This window comes from Delphinus delphis, chromosome 19, assembly GCF_949987515.2.
Source record: "Delphinus delphis chromosome 19, mDelDel1.2, whole genome shotgun sequence".
Taxonomy (NCBI): Eukaryota; Metazoa; Chordata; class Mammalia; order Artiodactyla; family Delphinidae; genus Delphinus; species Delphinus delphis.
The window spans coordinates 45,657,352-45,674,499 of NC_082701.1; the positions used below are offsets into that span (position 1 = coordinate 45,657,352).

Here is a 17,148-nt window from a genome sequence, read left to right on the forward strand (position 1 = left end):
AGGAGATTTTTTAAAATGGTGATGCCTGGGTTCTGCCCATCAGAGCCTGCTGTTTAGTTGATGGGAGAGGGGGAAACAGGCATCTGAATCTTTTAAGAGTTCCCTAGTGATTCTGACGGGCAGCCAGGCAAAGCCAACAGATGAGGCTCGAGGCACACCACTGAGACTGCATCTTCTCCGTAGCCAGCACATTATTCCCCAAAGTGTCCATTTAGCAACGCGCAGGGTATTTATATCTAGGGCTTTGGGGAACTCTCTGGTTTGGGGGCTGGCTGGACCATGAATGTCAGCTCTGGGACCTGTCACGGCCTGGTCCCATGGGACACCCACTCTAGGGTCCTCCTCCCCAGACCAGCATCCTGCCTCTTACTGCTCCCATGGCAGGAGGACAAAGGTCATGACCTCATGGACAGAGGTGTCCAGGTGCAGGACCGGAGCTGAACCCCCCAGGCTGGGAGGGGCAGGGCACAGCTGCTTGCAGGAGCCTTGTTTGGAAGTGTCAGTGGGCCAGCTGCCGCCGCCACCTGTCCCTGCTGAATCCCAGCAATCCTCATTTGGTGTCCTGGTCACCGAGGGGTGTGGCCAGTGGGGGCCCCGATGAGCTTGCATTTTCCCAGCCTCTTCAGGGGCTCTCATACTCGAAGCCCCACCTGAATTCCTTTAGGAAATCTTTGCCCCCCAGCTGCCACTAGCTTGAGAGCAGAGCCTTTCTGTGGAGGTTGGGCATGCCTCCTTGGCCCTCAGCCAGGAGGGGGTTGAGGGCATGGAGAGGGGTCTTCCTCATGGAGATGAGGTCAACCATGTGGGTCAGAACGATGCATGCTGTTCCCAGCTGGCGGTGCCAGGCCTTGGACCAGAGGGATATGAGAATGATGGGGCACAGGGACACCGCCCTCCCTGGAAAAACAGTGTCTCCTTCCTGCATTCTGGGGTCCCGGGTGTGACCCCCAGAGTCCTGGAACTCTGGGGGGTAAGGCTGTGTGATTCATCGTGGAGGGTACAGAGGAGTATCTGTGTCTGCATTGAGCCTGGTCAAGCCAGGACGGGCCTGGGGGATGCACAGCCCTCGAAGAAGTCACATCTGGTGGGAGAGGAGATGAGGAGTCAGGTGGGAGGGGACCCGGGCCACCAGAGCTGTGTGTCCCCCTTTTGGTGTTATCTGGCCTGCCTGGGGTGAAAATGGAGGTGTGGGTTACCATGGAACCCACTTTGGCCTTCTGTAAGTGGGTGTCCATGCAAGGGAGGGAGGCGGGCGGGGGCATGAGGCTGCCCCCTAAGGTCTCAGGCTGCTCCCTGTATTTCATCTGACCTGTCTCCTTTCTCCCTGGCCCCAACAGCTCTACTCTACAAGCCCATTGACCGAGTAACCAGGAGCACCCTTGTCCTACACGTGAGTGTGTACCCCGCTGAATGGCCTGAGAGGGCTTAAGAGTTGGATGGGAGACTGAACTCAGGGTGGGCGGGCACTGGAGTCGCTGAGAACAGCCCATCTGGGGAGTTGGGCAGAGGGTCGCTGGGCCCTGACTGCACCTGCCTGGCCTGTGGTGACCATGCCGATGGGTCCAGGGCCTAAAAGTAGCTTGGCTACTAAGCTTGATTTTGGGCCAGATGCTCCCCAGGAGGCAGGCACTTCCGGCCTCCCGATCCCTTGACTGATGGTCTCGAGTGTCCTTGGAGCAGCTGTGGGGTGAGTAGCGGGGTGTCTCTCCCAGCTGCTTGGTGACACGAGACTCCACCTGGCCTGTGCTGCCCGGGGAAAGAGTAATGACTGCAGCAGGAATAAAGCGGCATCACTGCCCTCACCCCTGCTGCTCCGACCCTAATTTTTATTTCAGATTTTGCAGGCATGACCAGGTTAGAGTGTGGGTCCCTAGTGTCTCCCTCGGAATTCTTTCAGTGAGGGTAGAGTTCTCCCCACTGTCTTCTCACTAAGCCCCAGAACCGCTCCCCGCAACTCACCACCCCATCCTTCCCAGGACCTGCTGAAGCACACACCTGTGGACCACCCAGACTACCCGCTGCTACAGGATGCCCTCCGCATCTCCCAGAACTTCCTGTCCAGCATCAATGAGGACATTGACCCCCGCCGGACTGCAGTCACAACCCCCAAGGGGGAGGTGAGCTCAGGACCCAGCATAGCCCAGCACCCAGGTTGCCCGTCCCTGCTCTCCTGCCCCGCTCGGGCACCCCTGCCCAATGCTCTGTGGCTCTCCAACCCTGATCTCTCATTCCCAGCCAAGGAGAGGCCTTCAGGTCCTGGACTGACAGCTTAAAGTCCAGCATCTCATGAACCTTCACAATAGTCCACGGGAGCAGAAGAGGAAACGGGGCCCCGGAGAGTCTCTCCAGGTCTCCTGCATGAGGTCTCTCGACTATAAGTGTCGGAACTGGATTCTTTAGCTGGGGTTATCTGTCTGCGAGCCTCATGTGCTGACCCCCAGACCAGGGCTCTGGCTATCTCGTTCTTGAATGCAGACAGCCCCCTCTGGGCAGTAGGATGTCCTCAGAGTCCCCTGGAAGATAATGGCTCGGGCTGAGGGAGCTTGTGGAGTCAGGGAGAGATGACTGAGGCTGCCAGGTGGCTGGACTGTCCCAGGTGGGCGCCTAGGTGTGGCTAGCAGCTCCAGTTCCCTGGGGGCCCTTTTTGGTGGAAGGGTGGGGACACCTCAGTGAGGGGAAGCAATGTGAAGAATCAAAGGGACAGTTACCTGCATGGGTCAGCAGCCTGGCCCACGTACGGGGTTTCCTGTCCAAGAGAGGTAATTAAGTGGCGTGTAGGAGTGAAGGCTGGCTGGGTTTATGCTCCTTTTGTGACATTTACGAGCCTTCAGTGTCTCCTGGGGAGGGAAGTAATGAGGGACACGTTCTGGAGAGTGACTAATAGGGTACAGAGAGCTGTTCCTGGTGCAGCTCCCAGCCCTGGTTTGCAAACCCTGGAATGTCCCCAGTTTGTTGGACTCTGCGGATGTCTGAAAGAGCTCCAGAGGCCCTGGAACATGACCAGTTTCAGATCATTTTAGTTGTGTACTTTCTAGGTACTCACCTACATATGGCAACGTATATAGGTCACGCGGCACGTAATACGGGGAAGGCTGGGACAGGTAGTGGCAGCCCCACAGCAGCCTGCTGGCTCTGAGGGCGGCAGGGAGGAGGCTCTGGAAGTTATGCCTGGAGCAGAATGCTCTGGGCCAGCCAGAGCCCAGGTTAGAGACGGCTGCAGGTTCCTCAGGACACTGTGATGGCCCCACGGAAGGAAGTCCAGGGTCAGAGACGGTGTAAATGGGCCTGAGTGGTTCTGCGGGTCGAGGTTTAGCCGAAACTAGATCAACATCTTAGGCAGGGTTAGGGGGGTTTTATGGTGGGGGTGGGAGGGAGTGTTCATCACCCAGGGTGGGTCCATCCAGGTGTGAGCTGTTGAGAGCTGCAGGGAAGTGGAAAGCTACCGCTTGTTGATCACATCTTACATGCCGGCCACTGTGCTAACTGTTCTACATACACCATGACTCCTACCTTGCGGGGCGAATATTGTTATCCCCATTTTACAGTTTCTAAGACTGAGGCTTAGAGAAATCGGGGAAATTGCCCTCAAGATCACAGCCAGGAAGTGGCAGAGTCTGGATTTAAGCCCATGTCCCTGACCCCAAAGCCAGTGCTCTTAACCACCAGACACTACGGTCCCTCCCTGGAGCTCCACCCTCACCCCCACAGCTGGATGGGTGCAGGCTGGGCCCTGGGCTGACTCCCAGGCGGGGGCGGGTGTACCATCTCCCTCAGACGCGGCAGCTGGTGAAGGACGGCTTCCTGGTGGAAGTGTCGGAGGGCTCCCGGAAGCTGCGGCATGTCTTCCTCTTCACAGACGTCCTACTGTGCGCCAAGCTAAAGAAGACATCAGCGGGGTGAGTGTGCAGGATGGGGGGCTGGAGTGCAGCTAGACCCTGCCCGCTGTGGAGCCCCTCAGCAACCGGGGGCAGTCTGCATTTTTTTTCCCCTTTTTAAAAACATATTAATTAATTTTATTTTACTTCATAGCCTTTTTCTAAAAATAAATCATGGTTTTAATTGTAAAGATAACGCAGCCAGATTACAGAAGGAAAAAAAAAAACCCCGTCACCCACCTGAACATAAGCATCGGTCTCCTGCTGCTGTATTTCCTTCCAGTTTTTTAAAATGTTCTTATGTTTCTTCGTATACTTGTAATCAGAGTGAATACCCAATTTGGGGCTCTGCTTTTTCCATTTCACGTCATAAGCATTTTCCCTGTTGCTGCCTAATCTTCATAATCATCATTTTACTTTCCTGCGTGATGTTACGAATGGATATGCCATAATTTACTTAAGCATTCTCCTTTTATTAGACATCTCTAAATTTTTGCTAACTGCAATTCAGTGAATATTCATTAAATCTGCCGGTATCGTTTATTGAGTGGTTATGCCATGCCAGGTGCCACGACAAATGCTTTGAATATATTATTTCTAATCTCCCCAGTGACTCCACAAAGTAGGTATTATTATCCCCATCTCACAGATGAGAGAAAAGGCTTAGAATAAAGTTAAATAAGTTGCCCGAGGTCGCACAACTGAAGTGGAGGAGATGGGATTTGAACCTTAATCTGACTTGAAAGCTTCTTTCCAGCTCCGTCACTATACCCAGTGATATGGGTGTCCCTGTGTCATGAGCAGAAAAGCTTATTCAGTATTCACTCCCACATCCTTCCACCTGTATTTCCTTATCATCTACGGTGTGCCAGGGGAGACAAGCCATACGCTCAGTGTTGCAGGGAGGTGCAAACCCAAGTCCTGGGGGAAGTGAGAGAAGGAGAGGTTATTATGAGTTTCAAAAGAAGGGATGACTCCCTGGAACTAGATGACATTTGAGATGATTCTAAAGCGGAGGTGACAGTCGTAAGTATACGTACCTCTGCCTTAAGTCCTTTGCCCAAGGCAGACGTTACTAGTGGACCATGGCACCGTTTCTCGTTAGACTTGGATGTGGCTTTTTTTTTTTAAGGTACATTCTCAGAGATTGCTTCTTTTTTACTCCCTTTTTAAAAAAATAAATTTATTTATTTATTTTTGGCTGCGTTGGGTCTTCATTGCTGTGTGCGGGCTCTCTCTAGTTGCGGCGAGTGGGGACTACTCTTTGTTGTGGTGCGTGGGCTTCCCATTGCGGTGGCTTCTATTGTTGCAGGGCACGGGCTCTAGGCACACGGGCTTCAGTAGCTGTGGCTCACGGGCTCTAGAGAGCAGGCTCAGTAGTTGTGGCGCACAGGCTTAGTTGTTCCACGGCATGTGGGACCTTCCCGGATCAGGGCTCGAACCCGTGTCCCCTGCATTGGCAGGGGATTCTTAACCACTGCGCCACCAGGGAAGTCCCTTGGATGTGGCTTTATAATCCTCAACTCAGTATCCCATGTGACCTCTATTGATAAAAGTTGGCATTCAAAATAGCGTCTGTATTCTATCGCTAGCCTAGAAGATAATGAATATAAGCTAAGTATAGACAGGCTAGAAGGGAAGGAAGAGTGTGGGATGGGGAACAGGAAGGCATGAGACCACTCTTGCTCATACCCTAGAGGTTTGGGCTGTTTAAGAACATCACCAGAAGAATGACAGGCCCAAGGTCCAGAGCCCTTACTGCTGCCTGACCCTAGAACCCAACTCTCATAATTCCACGAGTGTTTCCTGATTAGGCTCCTCAAGGAGGGGGATCGTTCTTGCCTGTGATGAGTTCTTAGTAAATCCCTTTCAGGTGGTGTTTGGTTCCAGCAATTCAGGCCTGAAGATCCAAATTCCTCTCTGGCTCACATCTCCCTCTGACTTGTTTGCAGGAAGCACCAGCAATATGACTGCAAATGGTACATCCCCCTGGCTGACCTAGTGTTTCCATCCCCTGAGGAGTCTGAGGCCAGTCCCCAGGTGCACCCCTTCCCAGACCACGAGCTGGAGGACATGAAAATGAAGATCTCTGCCCTTAAGAGTGAAATCCAGAAGGAGGTAAGCAGAGCCTGGCCTCAGCTGGGGCAGGGAAGTAGGCCATTTTTATTGGGGCCCTTTGAACTGGGTGTGCCAGGGAGGTGGAGGGAGGGGAAGTGGTAAGGTTTGGGAGTCTGACAAGGGAGGCAGGATGTAAGAGTGGGAGGTCTTTCTTTATAGTCTTCAAGATACATTTATGTGCCCAGGGAAAGACTCTAACCATTAGCACAGAGCATATGGAGGGCGGGCCAAGGAGGAGTCAGTGCTCAGAATGCAGTGGGGTTAATTATGGGACGTTTCCTGGGGAACAGTGTATGCCAAACACTGCAGAATAGGAAAGCAAGAGAAGAAAAAGTCCTTCTTAAGGAAAAGCAAGATGTATGCAAGAGAAAGGGCCTGGGAGGCCCCTCAGAAACGGACAGATCAAGTTGGCAAATAAATAACAGAGGGAGCCTTGAATATCACTAGATCTAAAAATGCACAGAAGCTTGTGTCCTGACAGAGAACTGAGATTCTGTCAAACACACATGGAACATTCACAGACATTTATCATGTATTAGGCTGCATAGGAAATCTCAAATTGAAAAGAAAAAATGATAGTGTACTGGTCATGTTCACAAACTACAGTGCAGTAAAATTAGAAATTAACAGCTAGAATATAGTTAAATATATGCCTGGGAAGTTAAAACTTTCAAGATAAAGAGGAAATCAAAATGGAAACTGCAAACTGTTTAGACCTGCTTGAAAATGAGAGCACTCCATGTCAAAACCCATGGGATGTAGCCAAAGTGCTCTTTAGAGGACAATGGATAGCCTTAAATTCACGTATTTGAAAACAGTGGCTAGAGGGAAGCACCTTACAGGCAGAGCCTTACGCATGAATGGAAGGAAGAGCGTGGAGGGGCTTGGTTGGTTGACCTGGTCTCTCCTCTTCACCCATCCAGGCTCGGCCTTAGGCCTAACCTCACCTGATGACCCTTCCCTGATGTCTGCCCGCTACAGTCTAGGTTGGGTGCCCAGCTTCCTGGTTCCAGACGTTTACCTCTTTGCTTTGCTTTGTTGGTACTGAATGAAAGTTGCACGCTCTGCTTTCTCTTTTCCCCACTAGAATTTCAGCTCTAGTGAGGGGGCTGTTTGCTCCAGTCCTATGCCCTAGTACTCAGCACGTAATAAATAGGTGCTTTGGGAACAGTTGTTGAGAAATACATGACCAAATGGCCTCTAAGGAGTCTTTAAACCCAGGCATCTCTCTTTGAACAGCGGAGAGGAAGACCATAGTAGAAACCCCAGGGAGGTTTGGTTCAGGGGAATGTCCTAGGGCTGAGGGTCAGACTGCGGGTGCATCTGCCCAGAGGGAGCCCCCTGACAAGCACAGGTGTCCTCCTCCTGAACAGCCAGGCTTACCCTGCCTCGGTGGAGCCTGTTTCCCCATCAGGCTCTGTCCAGCATCCCCACTTCAGGGGCATCCTGCATGCATGTTTCTCACCTGGTCCTGGGAGCAGCAGGCTTTGTGCCCTCTGTCCTTCCCCGGGTGTGCAGACATGGCCTTCTGCTTAGTTGAATCCATGCTTACACACCTCTACTGGCTGCTGGCTGCAGGGGTGTGCCAGATGCCTCACAGACCTCCGTATCCAGTGGAGAATGAAGACATCCCTGTGTGTGACCACAGCATGTGACACAACGTGATAAGAGTCACTGGAGAGGCACAGTGTTGTTCTCTGAGTCACAAAAGAAGCAGCAATTTATTCTTTAATAGTATTTTTTTTTTTTTTTTTTTTTGCGGTACGCAGGCCTCTCACTGTTGTGGCCTCTCCCGTTGTGGAGCACAGGCTCCGGACGCGCAGGCTCAGCAGCCATGGCTCACGGGCCCAGCCGCTCCGTGGCACGTGGGATCCTCCCGGACCGGGACACAAACCCACGTCCCCTGCATCAGCAGGCGGACTCTCAACCACTGCGCCACCAGGGAAGCCCAATAGTATTTTTTAAACACAATTTTTTTTCTAATTACCAATGTAACACTAGCTTATTATAACAAGAAATGCTCACAATATCAAAGTGTATAGAGTAGAACTGATTATCATCACCCCACCATTATCACCAGTTTGAGGTGTATTCTTCTAGACTCTTCTATGCTTATACGTGTGTGTGTGTGTGTGTGTGTGTGTGTGTGTGTGTGTGTGTGTGTTTGTGTGTATGTATTTTTTAATGAGATTAGACTACACGTGCTGTTTTGCAATTTAATCTATCAGATCCTTTTTTTTTTTTTGCGGTACGAGGGCCTCTCACTGCTGTGGCCTCTCCCGTTGCGGAGCACAGGCTCCGGATGCGCAGGCTCAGCGGCCATGGCTCACGGTCCCAGCCGCTCCGCGGCATGTGGGATCTTCTCGGACCGGGGCACGAACCCATGTCCCCTGCATTGGCAGGCGGACTCTCAACCACTGCGCCACCAGGGAAGCCCTATCAGATCCTTTGTAACAGCTGCATCCTCTTCTGTTGCTCGACTACATGACAACGTATTTGAGTCTTCAGCTTGTTTCTCGTTCTTTAGTCTGCACTCATATTTCCCTCCGGTAGATTCCCTACAAGTGGGATGTCTGGGGCAGAGGGCTTGTGCATTTCATTACCAGATTTACCTCTGAAAAGTTTGCATCCGATCATGTTCTCCCCAGCATTGTGTCACAGTCACTGTTCCCCCACACTGTCACAGCACCAGCTGTGAGCAATTGTCACAATTTTGCCAGTCTAGTGGGTAAAAAAAAGTGCTTCAGAGGTGCATTCTAACCGTGGAGCTTGAGGACGGCGTTGGAACAGAGATATGAAACATGATAGCAGTTAATAAAAGGAAAGGGATCCTTTATAAAATATAAACTTGAAAAACTGGAGAAGGGAACACTGGCTGAGAGGGGGGACAGCTTGTTAGAGAACAGGGATAATAATAGCGTGATGCTGGGGTGGAGGGTGCAGGGGGCGAGTGACGGGACATCGGCTGGGCGTGGAAGCTGGAACCCAGCCAGGGGAGGCCCCGTGTGGGAGGCCAGAGGTGGGGTCTTTATGCTGAAAGGTGTCTGCAGTTTTTAAGCAGGGTGTCTCAGCGGTACCCGGGATCTAATTTATGGAGATGAATGAGTGACAACTCAGAGATGCTGATGCCACTGGAAGATTTTTATTACTTATATTTATTTTATTACTTACAGTTTCCAAGAGAAGGGGGCGTGCCACATGGGAGAGCACCAGGTTCGGTCAAGAGGCAGAAGGAGCGTGGGGAGTACGTGGCCCAGAGCCTGGATTGTGTTTTCCACAGGAAACAACTTAGGACTGGCTAGTTTGAATAAGGCAGCAGGCTCTGGGCTAGAGTAGTGGTGTCTAGTTGCCCTGGGTTATCTAGGGCAGAGGAAATACTGGATTGTGTGTGAGTTCGTTAAAGGAGATGGTTGGAGGTGTGGACTCAAGATCGATTGGTCTGCACACGAGAGATGCACTCACGGATGAGTCATTTACTAGCTTAGGATTTAGCATATCCTGGGAGGAGCAGTTTTCTCTGTGGCTGGCTAGGCCCCCCAAGACATCAAATCATCATAAAATATAGAAAAGGGAAAAAAATGATGAATACACAGGGGAATGTTGTACATAGAGCTACTGGGTGAGAAGTGGAGTCTGAGTGTGAAGAGAACCGTCTGTGCCCTCTGTCCCCCGCAGAAAGCCAACAAAGGACAGAGCCGGGCCATCGAGCGCCTGAAAAAGAAGATGTTTGAGAATGAGTTCTTGCTGCTGCTCAATTCCCCCACAATCCCATTTCGGATCCACAATCGGAATGGAAAGGTCAGAAGGGTGGGGACGGAACAGAGACAGTTCCCTTCCTCGGTCCAGGGCTGCCCACTCTCTATAGCTCCTGGCCCTGACCCGTGGGAATCAGGGACTCAGGCCCCCAATTCCCAAGGAGGCTGCCATGGCTCCAGCCCTGGACTCCCTCTCCCCGCTGGTGGGGAGCCAGTGCCCTCTGCTGGCCATCACTGGCACTGCCACTCCTGTCACCAGGCTTCCTAGGAGGAAGGCCTTCCTCCTAGCTGCCCTTCTCCAAGCGTAGGGGTACCTGGGTAACGGAGCTTCACTGTGGGCCCCAGGATCCAGAAATGTCCTTGGCCTGACTCTGGTCATCCTACTGAATTCTCTTCTCCTTTCTACAGAGCTACCTGTTCCTACTGTCCTCAGACTATGAGAGGTCAGAGTGGAGAGAAGCAATTCAGAAACTACAGAAGAAAGGTAAAACCCTGCCCCAACTACGCTACCCTGATGGTGATTTGCTTAAGGCATACGATGAATTAGCAATAGGACTGACCCAAAGCCCAGGGCTGTCCAGCTCTCTGTCTCTTGCTCTTGTTGTCTCGTACACACATTCGTGAACCCCTCTAGTTAGACCCTCCAATTCTTACCCCTCCAGCAGCACCCGTGACTATTCCCAGCTGAATGTCTACTCTCCCTCCCTGCCAGTGACCCACTCTGCCCCTAGAGCTCAGCTTTTTTCCTGCAGTAGCCCCCAAGAAAGAGCAGTAGGTCCTAGTGGACCTGTGGTGACATTCCCCTCTCTCTTGTCTCCTCCTGCAGATCTCCAGGCCTTTGTCCTGAGCTCAGTGGAGCTCCAGGTGCTCACGGGATCCTGTTTCAAACTTAGGACTGTACACAACATTCCTGTCACCAGCAATAAAGACGGTAAGATCTGGAACCCAAGGTTACTCAAATCAGCAGGTCCAAGCCCCCAGGGCATTGCTGGGGCCTTGCACAAAGACCTAGCTAGACACTCAGCTACAAATAGCTGATCTCTGCTCTGCTGGGCTGGGAAGACTCAGTTGCCAGGTACACAGAGAGTTTGAATAGGGGTTGTTCTCTGCTGAGTCTCCAGACAGCCCCAGCTACTCCCTGGCCACCTCTGGCTGGAGAGAAGATCTGGCGCCCTGGTGCACTGGGATTGTGTTAATATGTTCCTGAGGTCGTCAGTTCATGGAAGCCAGTTCATGGAGCAGGGTGGTGGCGGAGGGGAAGGGTAGGTGGATGAGAGTAGTGTATGAGAAATATGGCTAAAAGTTTCTAGGGATCAGATCTTAGAAGGCCTTGAATGCCAAACAACGGAGTATGTTGTTCAAGCTGAGGAGCCTGTGGGAGGTTCTGGAGTAAGGGAGGGGTTTGAAAGCAAGCTCTCCTCCACAGTGGGGGTCATCTGCCCCGTATGTCCCAAAGAGGAGGCAGAGCTGGACCTTCTCTTTGCTTGGCACAGAGTGACTTAATATTGGTTAATTTCAAATTCGGAAGGCTAAGCTGAGTCGGGCAGCCAGGGGTTAGGCAGGATTCATGGGGGAGGGAAAGTGCCCGCGGGAAATGGGACGAAGTCCCTGGCCCAGGAGGAAGGTGTGGACTGGCCACCCAGGCTGAGTGGAGGGAGAAAGGAGCATCGGCCCACGTTCCCGGAAGCAGTGGACTGTGGAAGCTTCTTCATCTGGCCACCAGGTGGTGCTGTCGGACCAAGGCACAGACTGTCTCCCGCCCTTTCTGCATCCAACCAGCCTGGGGTGAGGAGGGGAAGAAGCAGGCCTCTCATCACCCCCTTCCCTGGGGGCTTTTCTCTCTTGCAGACGACGAGTCTCCAGGACTCTATGGCTTCCTCCATGTCATCGTCCACTCTGCCAAGGGGTTTAAACAGTCAGCCAGTAAGTACCCCTGACCACCAGCCCCAGGAAGAGGCTGGGTGAGCCATTGTTCATCCTTTCACTGAAAGTCCCTGTGGACCCATTGCATAGGGCCTCCCACTGCTCACCTGCTCTGCTCTTGTTTGCCCAGGCTGGGGCCCTGCCAGCTCCTTTGAGATGTGGGGCATTCCCCCAAAGGCCAGGAGCCAGCTCCTCTTGGTGGGGGATCATCCCTGCCCTTTGTCTCCAAGGTCTACTCTTCCCCAAGCCCTTCCCCACCCCCAGGTATCAGAAATACGGGGCTCCAATCCCACATCTGCCGATTACAAGCTGTGTGACCTTGGGCAAGTCACTTAACCTCTCTGAGCCTCAGCTTCTTTCTTCATAAAAGGCAATCATGCTTGTTAATACAGACTTAAGAGCAGGCTTAAATATGACATGTACGTGTAGTGCCAGCACACTGCCACACACTTTCTTTTTCCTTCTAAATCACCATCTACTACATCAGTGCAGTTCTTAGTATTTCACAAAATACAGTTCCATTTTTATCTAATTTTTCTCCCTGTAGGAATTTGTGAGTCAGTTAGACAGCTAATAGTTTCTCCCCATTTGCCAGATGAGAAAACTGAGTCACAGAGAGATAAAAGGACTTAACATCACGGAGGATCAGAAACCCAGGGCTCCTGACTCCTCTCACTCCCTCTTTTCCCCTCTGGCGGATGAGATCTGCCCTTTGCCTCTCTCCCTGCAGAGCACCACGGAGAGGTTATGCCATTGGCTCGCAAACAGTCATTTAATAAACATTCACTGTGAAGCCTGAATTCCTGCAGTAAATCTGCCTCCCCTCTCTGTGTTCCCATCACCCCAAGGCAGCACCTGTCATACTGTTTTGTCACTTAAAATTTGCCTCTTCGGGCTTTCCTGGTGGCGCAGTGGTTGAGAGTCCGCCTGCCGATGCAGGGGACACGGGTTCATGCCCCGGTCCGGGAAGATCCCACATGCCGCGGAGCGGCTGGGCCCGTGAGCCATGGCCACGGAGCTTGCGTGTCCGGAGCCTGTGCTCCACAACAGGAGAGGCCACAGCAGTGAGAGGCCCGCGTACCGCAAAAAAAGAATTAAATTAAATTAAAATAAATTGCCTCTTCTGCTATGAGTTCGTAGAGAACAGAAACCACATCTCCTTAATCCTTGGATGAACAGGAGCTCAGAAATGCTGAACAAAGTAGTTTATTTCCAGACACCTACTGTGTGCCTCGGTCCCTTACTAGATGCTGGAGAAAACGCAAACGTGGCCAGCAAGTGGATAGTGCTTGACACGTTCAAAGCACTTTCAGGTGCGTTATCTGCTCTGATTCTCCTGGCATCCCTCTGAGGTCACTGATGCCATTCCCACTTGGCACACAAAGAGGCTGAGGCCCAGCAGGCTCCAGGGACTTTCCCAGGTGGCCCAGTAGGGCACACAGGTGGTGGCATCAAATCCGTGTCTCTGACGCTGAAGCCCACGTTTTTGCCTCTAGAGCAGCCCTTCTCTCGATGTGGCCAGGACCACCCCTCTCATCACTCCAGGCTGTGCTGGTGGTACATGCGACAGCTTCCAGGACCCTCCCCACACCCACAGAATCCCCTGGCGAGGGGGTGGCCCAGGAATATTCCTGGTCAGTCAGCTCCTCGGGGCTGTGACACACACCCAAGTCTGCTGCCCACTGAGCTGGACCAGGTGCCCAGATGTCTCCTGCTTACTGTCTCTCTGCGTCCTTTTGGCTGGGATGGGCCTCAGGGAGCAGGCCCATAGGGGTGGGGCATCCCACTGCCCCAGAGCAGGGGTTTTACCTCTCAAACTGGGTCAGGGTGCTCAGACATGGGGTGAGGTGCTGCTACAGGGTCTCCCCTCACCTCCAGACCGTCCTCGCCTTCTCCTTCCCCCGGCCCCCTGACCCACTCAGGCATTCATTCTGACTCAGGGAGTTAAGCCTTGGGAATCTTCAGCCACGGCTTCTTGTCATAGTAAACTCGTTACGTTAGGCCTGGGGTGCAGGCACCGTCGTCATTCCTGACTTACAGATGAAGGCAGGAAGGCACAGAGGTAGGGGGTCTGTGCAGAGCTGGGGTTTGACCTGGACAGTCTGACTGCAAAGCCCTTCCTTTTATCCCAGGAACTGTCCCCTGGCCCCTGACAAAGGGTTCGCTCGTAGCAGAATCAGTTAAGGGGCCCTTCACGCCCCTCCATCTCTCAGCCACCCAGACGCGTCTCTGCTCTGATGGAGGCCAGGGTGCGTCAGGCCTTCCGCATCATTCCCCTGTTTACCTGCGCTCACAGCCTGTTGGGCTCGGATACCCGGTTACATCTAGTCTCTGTCATACCCAGTTAGAGGCAACTCAGGGATGGCTGTACCCGCTCTCCCCTCTGTAGGAAAGCCCTTCTGATGGAGGATGGCCCAGCTGGGCAGCTCCTGGGGCCTGGGAGGGGCACTTATGTCCATCCTCTGACCTCTGCCCCTGGCCTCATGATTCACACTGCAGAGGATTGGCTGTAGTGCCCCAAAGCCACCCTCCAACACACACCATTACCCTGGGAAACAGCCTTGGCACCACCCATGGAGGGGAAGACTGCCAGGGCCTGAGCCCGGGAGGGAGTGTGTGGATTTGCAGACCGCCCATGGGGATGCTGGGGGGACCGATGAGTGATCCCCCTTTCCCTCCCGGGTTCCTGAGCCTCGGGCCTCACTCGGTGTGTCTCTGCTTGTCCCCCCGCAGACCTGTACTGTACCCTGGAGGTGGATTCCTTTGGCTACTTTGTCAGCAAAGCCAAAACCAGGGTGTTCCGGGACACAACAGAGCCCAAGTGGGACGAGGTGAGTGGAGGGGCTGGTGTCCCCATGGGGACCCCTGGGCTTGTCCCCCACCGTGCCCATCCCACTCCTGGTGCTCATGTGCTATTGGCTGGTCCAGGACAGCCAAGCCTGCTGTTGGGCCAGCTCTGTCCCTCTGCCCCCTCTGCCCCCACCTCCCTGCTTCTCTGGCTCTGATCTCGGGTTTGTATTTACGGCGTTACAGCTCAAGCCCTAAACTCCACTTCCTCAGCGATTCGGAGGCCTCTGGATCTCCAGAGAATGAGGACGCTGCGCCAGGCCTCACGACGCGGTCCTCACAGGCCCACCTCACCCCCTCTCACCCTTGCAGTGGTGGGGCGGGAAGCCACTGGGAAGCCAGGTCAGCTTTGGAGGTTCAGGACCCTGTCCCTTCTTTCCCCAGGAGTTCGAGATTGAGCTGGAGGGGTCTCAGTCCCTGAGGATCCTGTGCTACGAGAAGTGCTATGACAAGACTAAGGTCAACAAGGACAACAACGAGATCGTGGACAAGATCATGGGCAAAGGGCAGATCCAGGTGAGAGGGCACCAGGGCAAGGCTCGGGGAGCTGTCAGGAGGTGGTGCCAGTGGGGAAGGCGTCCTTCTTCTCCACCTTCTTGGTCAGGGTGATTGGCCTTTTGTGACTTGGGTTCAAAGCTGTTCTGAGAAGCGTTCCCCGAGGTGGTTATTCTCCCCTGCTGGAGATGGTGTCTTATTCTAGCCCCAGAAGCCCACATGTGCCTGGTTCCTTGGGCTTCCACATCTGGTGCCAGTGGATCGTCCACACTCCTGCAGGACGGACAATAAGGATGACAGCTACCTTTGTTTTCACATCCCATCTTTAGCCTACTAGTGGCTTTTCCCAGGAACACTGTGTTAAGAAGGATTCTGAGGCTGTATCCGTGAGAGCTGTGTTGGATTAGCCCTGTCTCCCATGGGAGGAGTGAGACCCCCCCCCCCCCCAAGCATTGGCCACTGGACCGGAAGGGCTTAGGATCCAGCTGAGTTGCTGGGGGCTGGTCTCTGACCTGTTGCTAGGGTTGCTGGGCTGACTCACCTGTGCCAGGAGTTCATTGGCTTAGGGTGGGTCCTGTGGTACGAGCAGGGGCAGGGTGAGAGTATATATGCCTCAGCTACGTTTTTCGGTGCCTTACAAATGTACAGAGGGAAAAGGGCTTTGTTTGCAGCCTGTGTCTTTGGAAGTTCTGCCAGTTTTGAAGATGGCTGCTATGCACTTACCTGTCAAGGGGATGCAGGCTTGGAGGGGTGCCACTGAGTGTGGAGCTATCCACATTCCATCTGGCACCTTGTCTGGCCTCGTGCTTTTGACACAAGTAGCCTGCTTTGGGTGTGGATTCTCTGACCGTGCAAAGGAAATGCTAACTGACACCCTGCCGTTGAGCCGTGGGCCTTGGGTACTCTAGGTTTCTTTTTAATTAATTATTTTTTTAAAACGTCTTTCTTGGAGTATAATTGCTTCACAATGGTGTGTTAGTTTCTGCCTTATAACAAAGTGAACCAGCTATACGTATACATGCAGGCTTCTTAACGGTTGCCCCAGATGTGATCTGGGTGCGGGGAGCACAATGATGCTTTTTCACAGGAAGCATTTGTTCTCTGATGCACTGTTGAGGCTGCAGAGTTTGGTACCTGACTCTTGACTGGGTGTCCTTGGTGGCAGTGTCCCCTTGGGGACTTGCGTGCGCCCCCCCCCCCGCCCCGCCCCTGTCTCAGGCTCCTGTGTTTGAACAAGGGAGATGGCATCATTCAGCGGGGGCCCAGCCATCTGCCTCATGTCACCCCATGTTCCTGAGCACATCCTTTCTTAATGCTGGGGACCTGCACCTCACTCTTCAGCACCGTTGCCAGGGAGATAGTGCTGCCAGGCAACCATGAGCCGGTCCTTCATTATTTAGGAAATGGGAGCTGATGAGAGTGAGCTCTAGATTCAGTCCCGGGAAGCTACTTCCTGCAGGGATGAGGATGGGGGCCCCATCTGCACATCCCCGGCCCGTCCAGCCCCGGGAGATACCCAGCCAAGAAGCGTGACCGGTGGCCACGCCCCCGGGTCATTTAGTGGCTGCAGGATGGAAGAGTTTAAAAGGGTGTCCTGGGCAGCCAGCTCAGTAAGCACCGTGGGCGCCAACCCCCCAGCACCCGGATTCCAGGGCTCGAAGGCATTGTCCCCACCTGGACTTGCAGCCCTGTTGCTTCCCTCCTTCTCACCGCTGTCAGCTGCACGGGCCCCAGGGGAAACACACCATAAATCATTACATCTTGGAGACAGGAGCAGATGGAGGCGGTGGGGGAAGGGGAGGAAGCCAGGTTATGTTTGGCAAAGCAGAAAGCACAGTCTGGTAAGGAAAATGTTTCTGTGTTTAAGCTTCGAGGAATGTTAAATGCCTGGGAGTTGATATTAAAAGAAACACAAACCTTCCTGCTGCCAGCTGACCTGGGCCTGTGAGCCTCCGGTTCAGAGACAGCGTCCTCTGGAGGGCTGTGAAGTTTCCCAGCCCTCAACTCCCCAAGGCCCAGGCCTTGTCCTCAGATGTGGAGCTGTCTTGCCCTCCCTCCTGTGGATCAGAGGGCGGGCTGTCCCCACCAGGGGTGTGCCATGCCTTGTAAAGTCCTCTCACCCTGGGACTACCCTC

General features: G+C 53.3%; 1 protein-coding gene across 4 annotated transcripts in view; it reads left to right on the forward strand.

Moving 5' to 3' along the window:
* ABR (ABR activator of RhoGEF and GTPase) overlaps positions 1 to 17,148 on the forward strand; it is a 178,512-nt gene that overhangs the window by 124,910 nt on the left and 36,454 nt on the right. For all 4 annotated transcript variants that reach the window (XM_059997397.1, XM_059997400.1, XM_059997398.1 and 1 more), the window contains 10 exons: positions 1,338 to 1,390; positions 1,977 to 2,117; positions 3,775 to 3,896; positions 5,828 to 5,993; positions 9,669 to 9,791; positions 10,157 to 10,232; positions 10,575 to 10,679; positions 11,597 to 11,671; positions 14,405 to 14,502; positions 14,903 to 15,034. In XM_059997397.1, the coding sequence (XP_059853380.1) occupies positions 1,338 to 1,390; positions 1,977 to 2,117; positions 3,775 to 3,896; positions 5,828 to 5,993; positions 9,669 to 9,791; positions 10,157 to 10,232; positions 10,575 to 10,679; positions 11,597 to 11,671; positions 14,405 to 14,502; positions 14,903 to 15,034 (1,091 nt within the window). The remainder of the gene's footprint in view (positions 1 to 1,337; positions 1,391 to 1,976; positions 2,118 to 3,774; positions 3,897 to 5,827; positions 5,994 to 9,668; positions 9,792 to 10,156; positions 10,233 to 10,574; positions 10,680 to 11,596; positions 11,672 to 14,404; positions 14,503 to 14,902; positions 15,035 to 17,148) is intronic.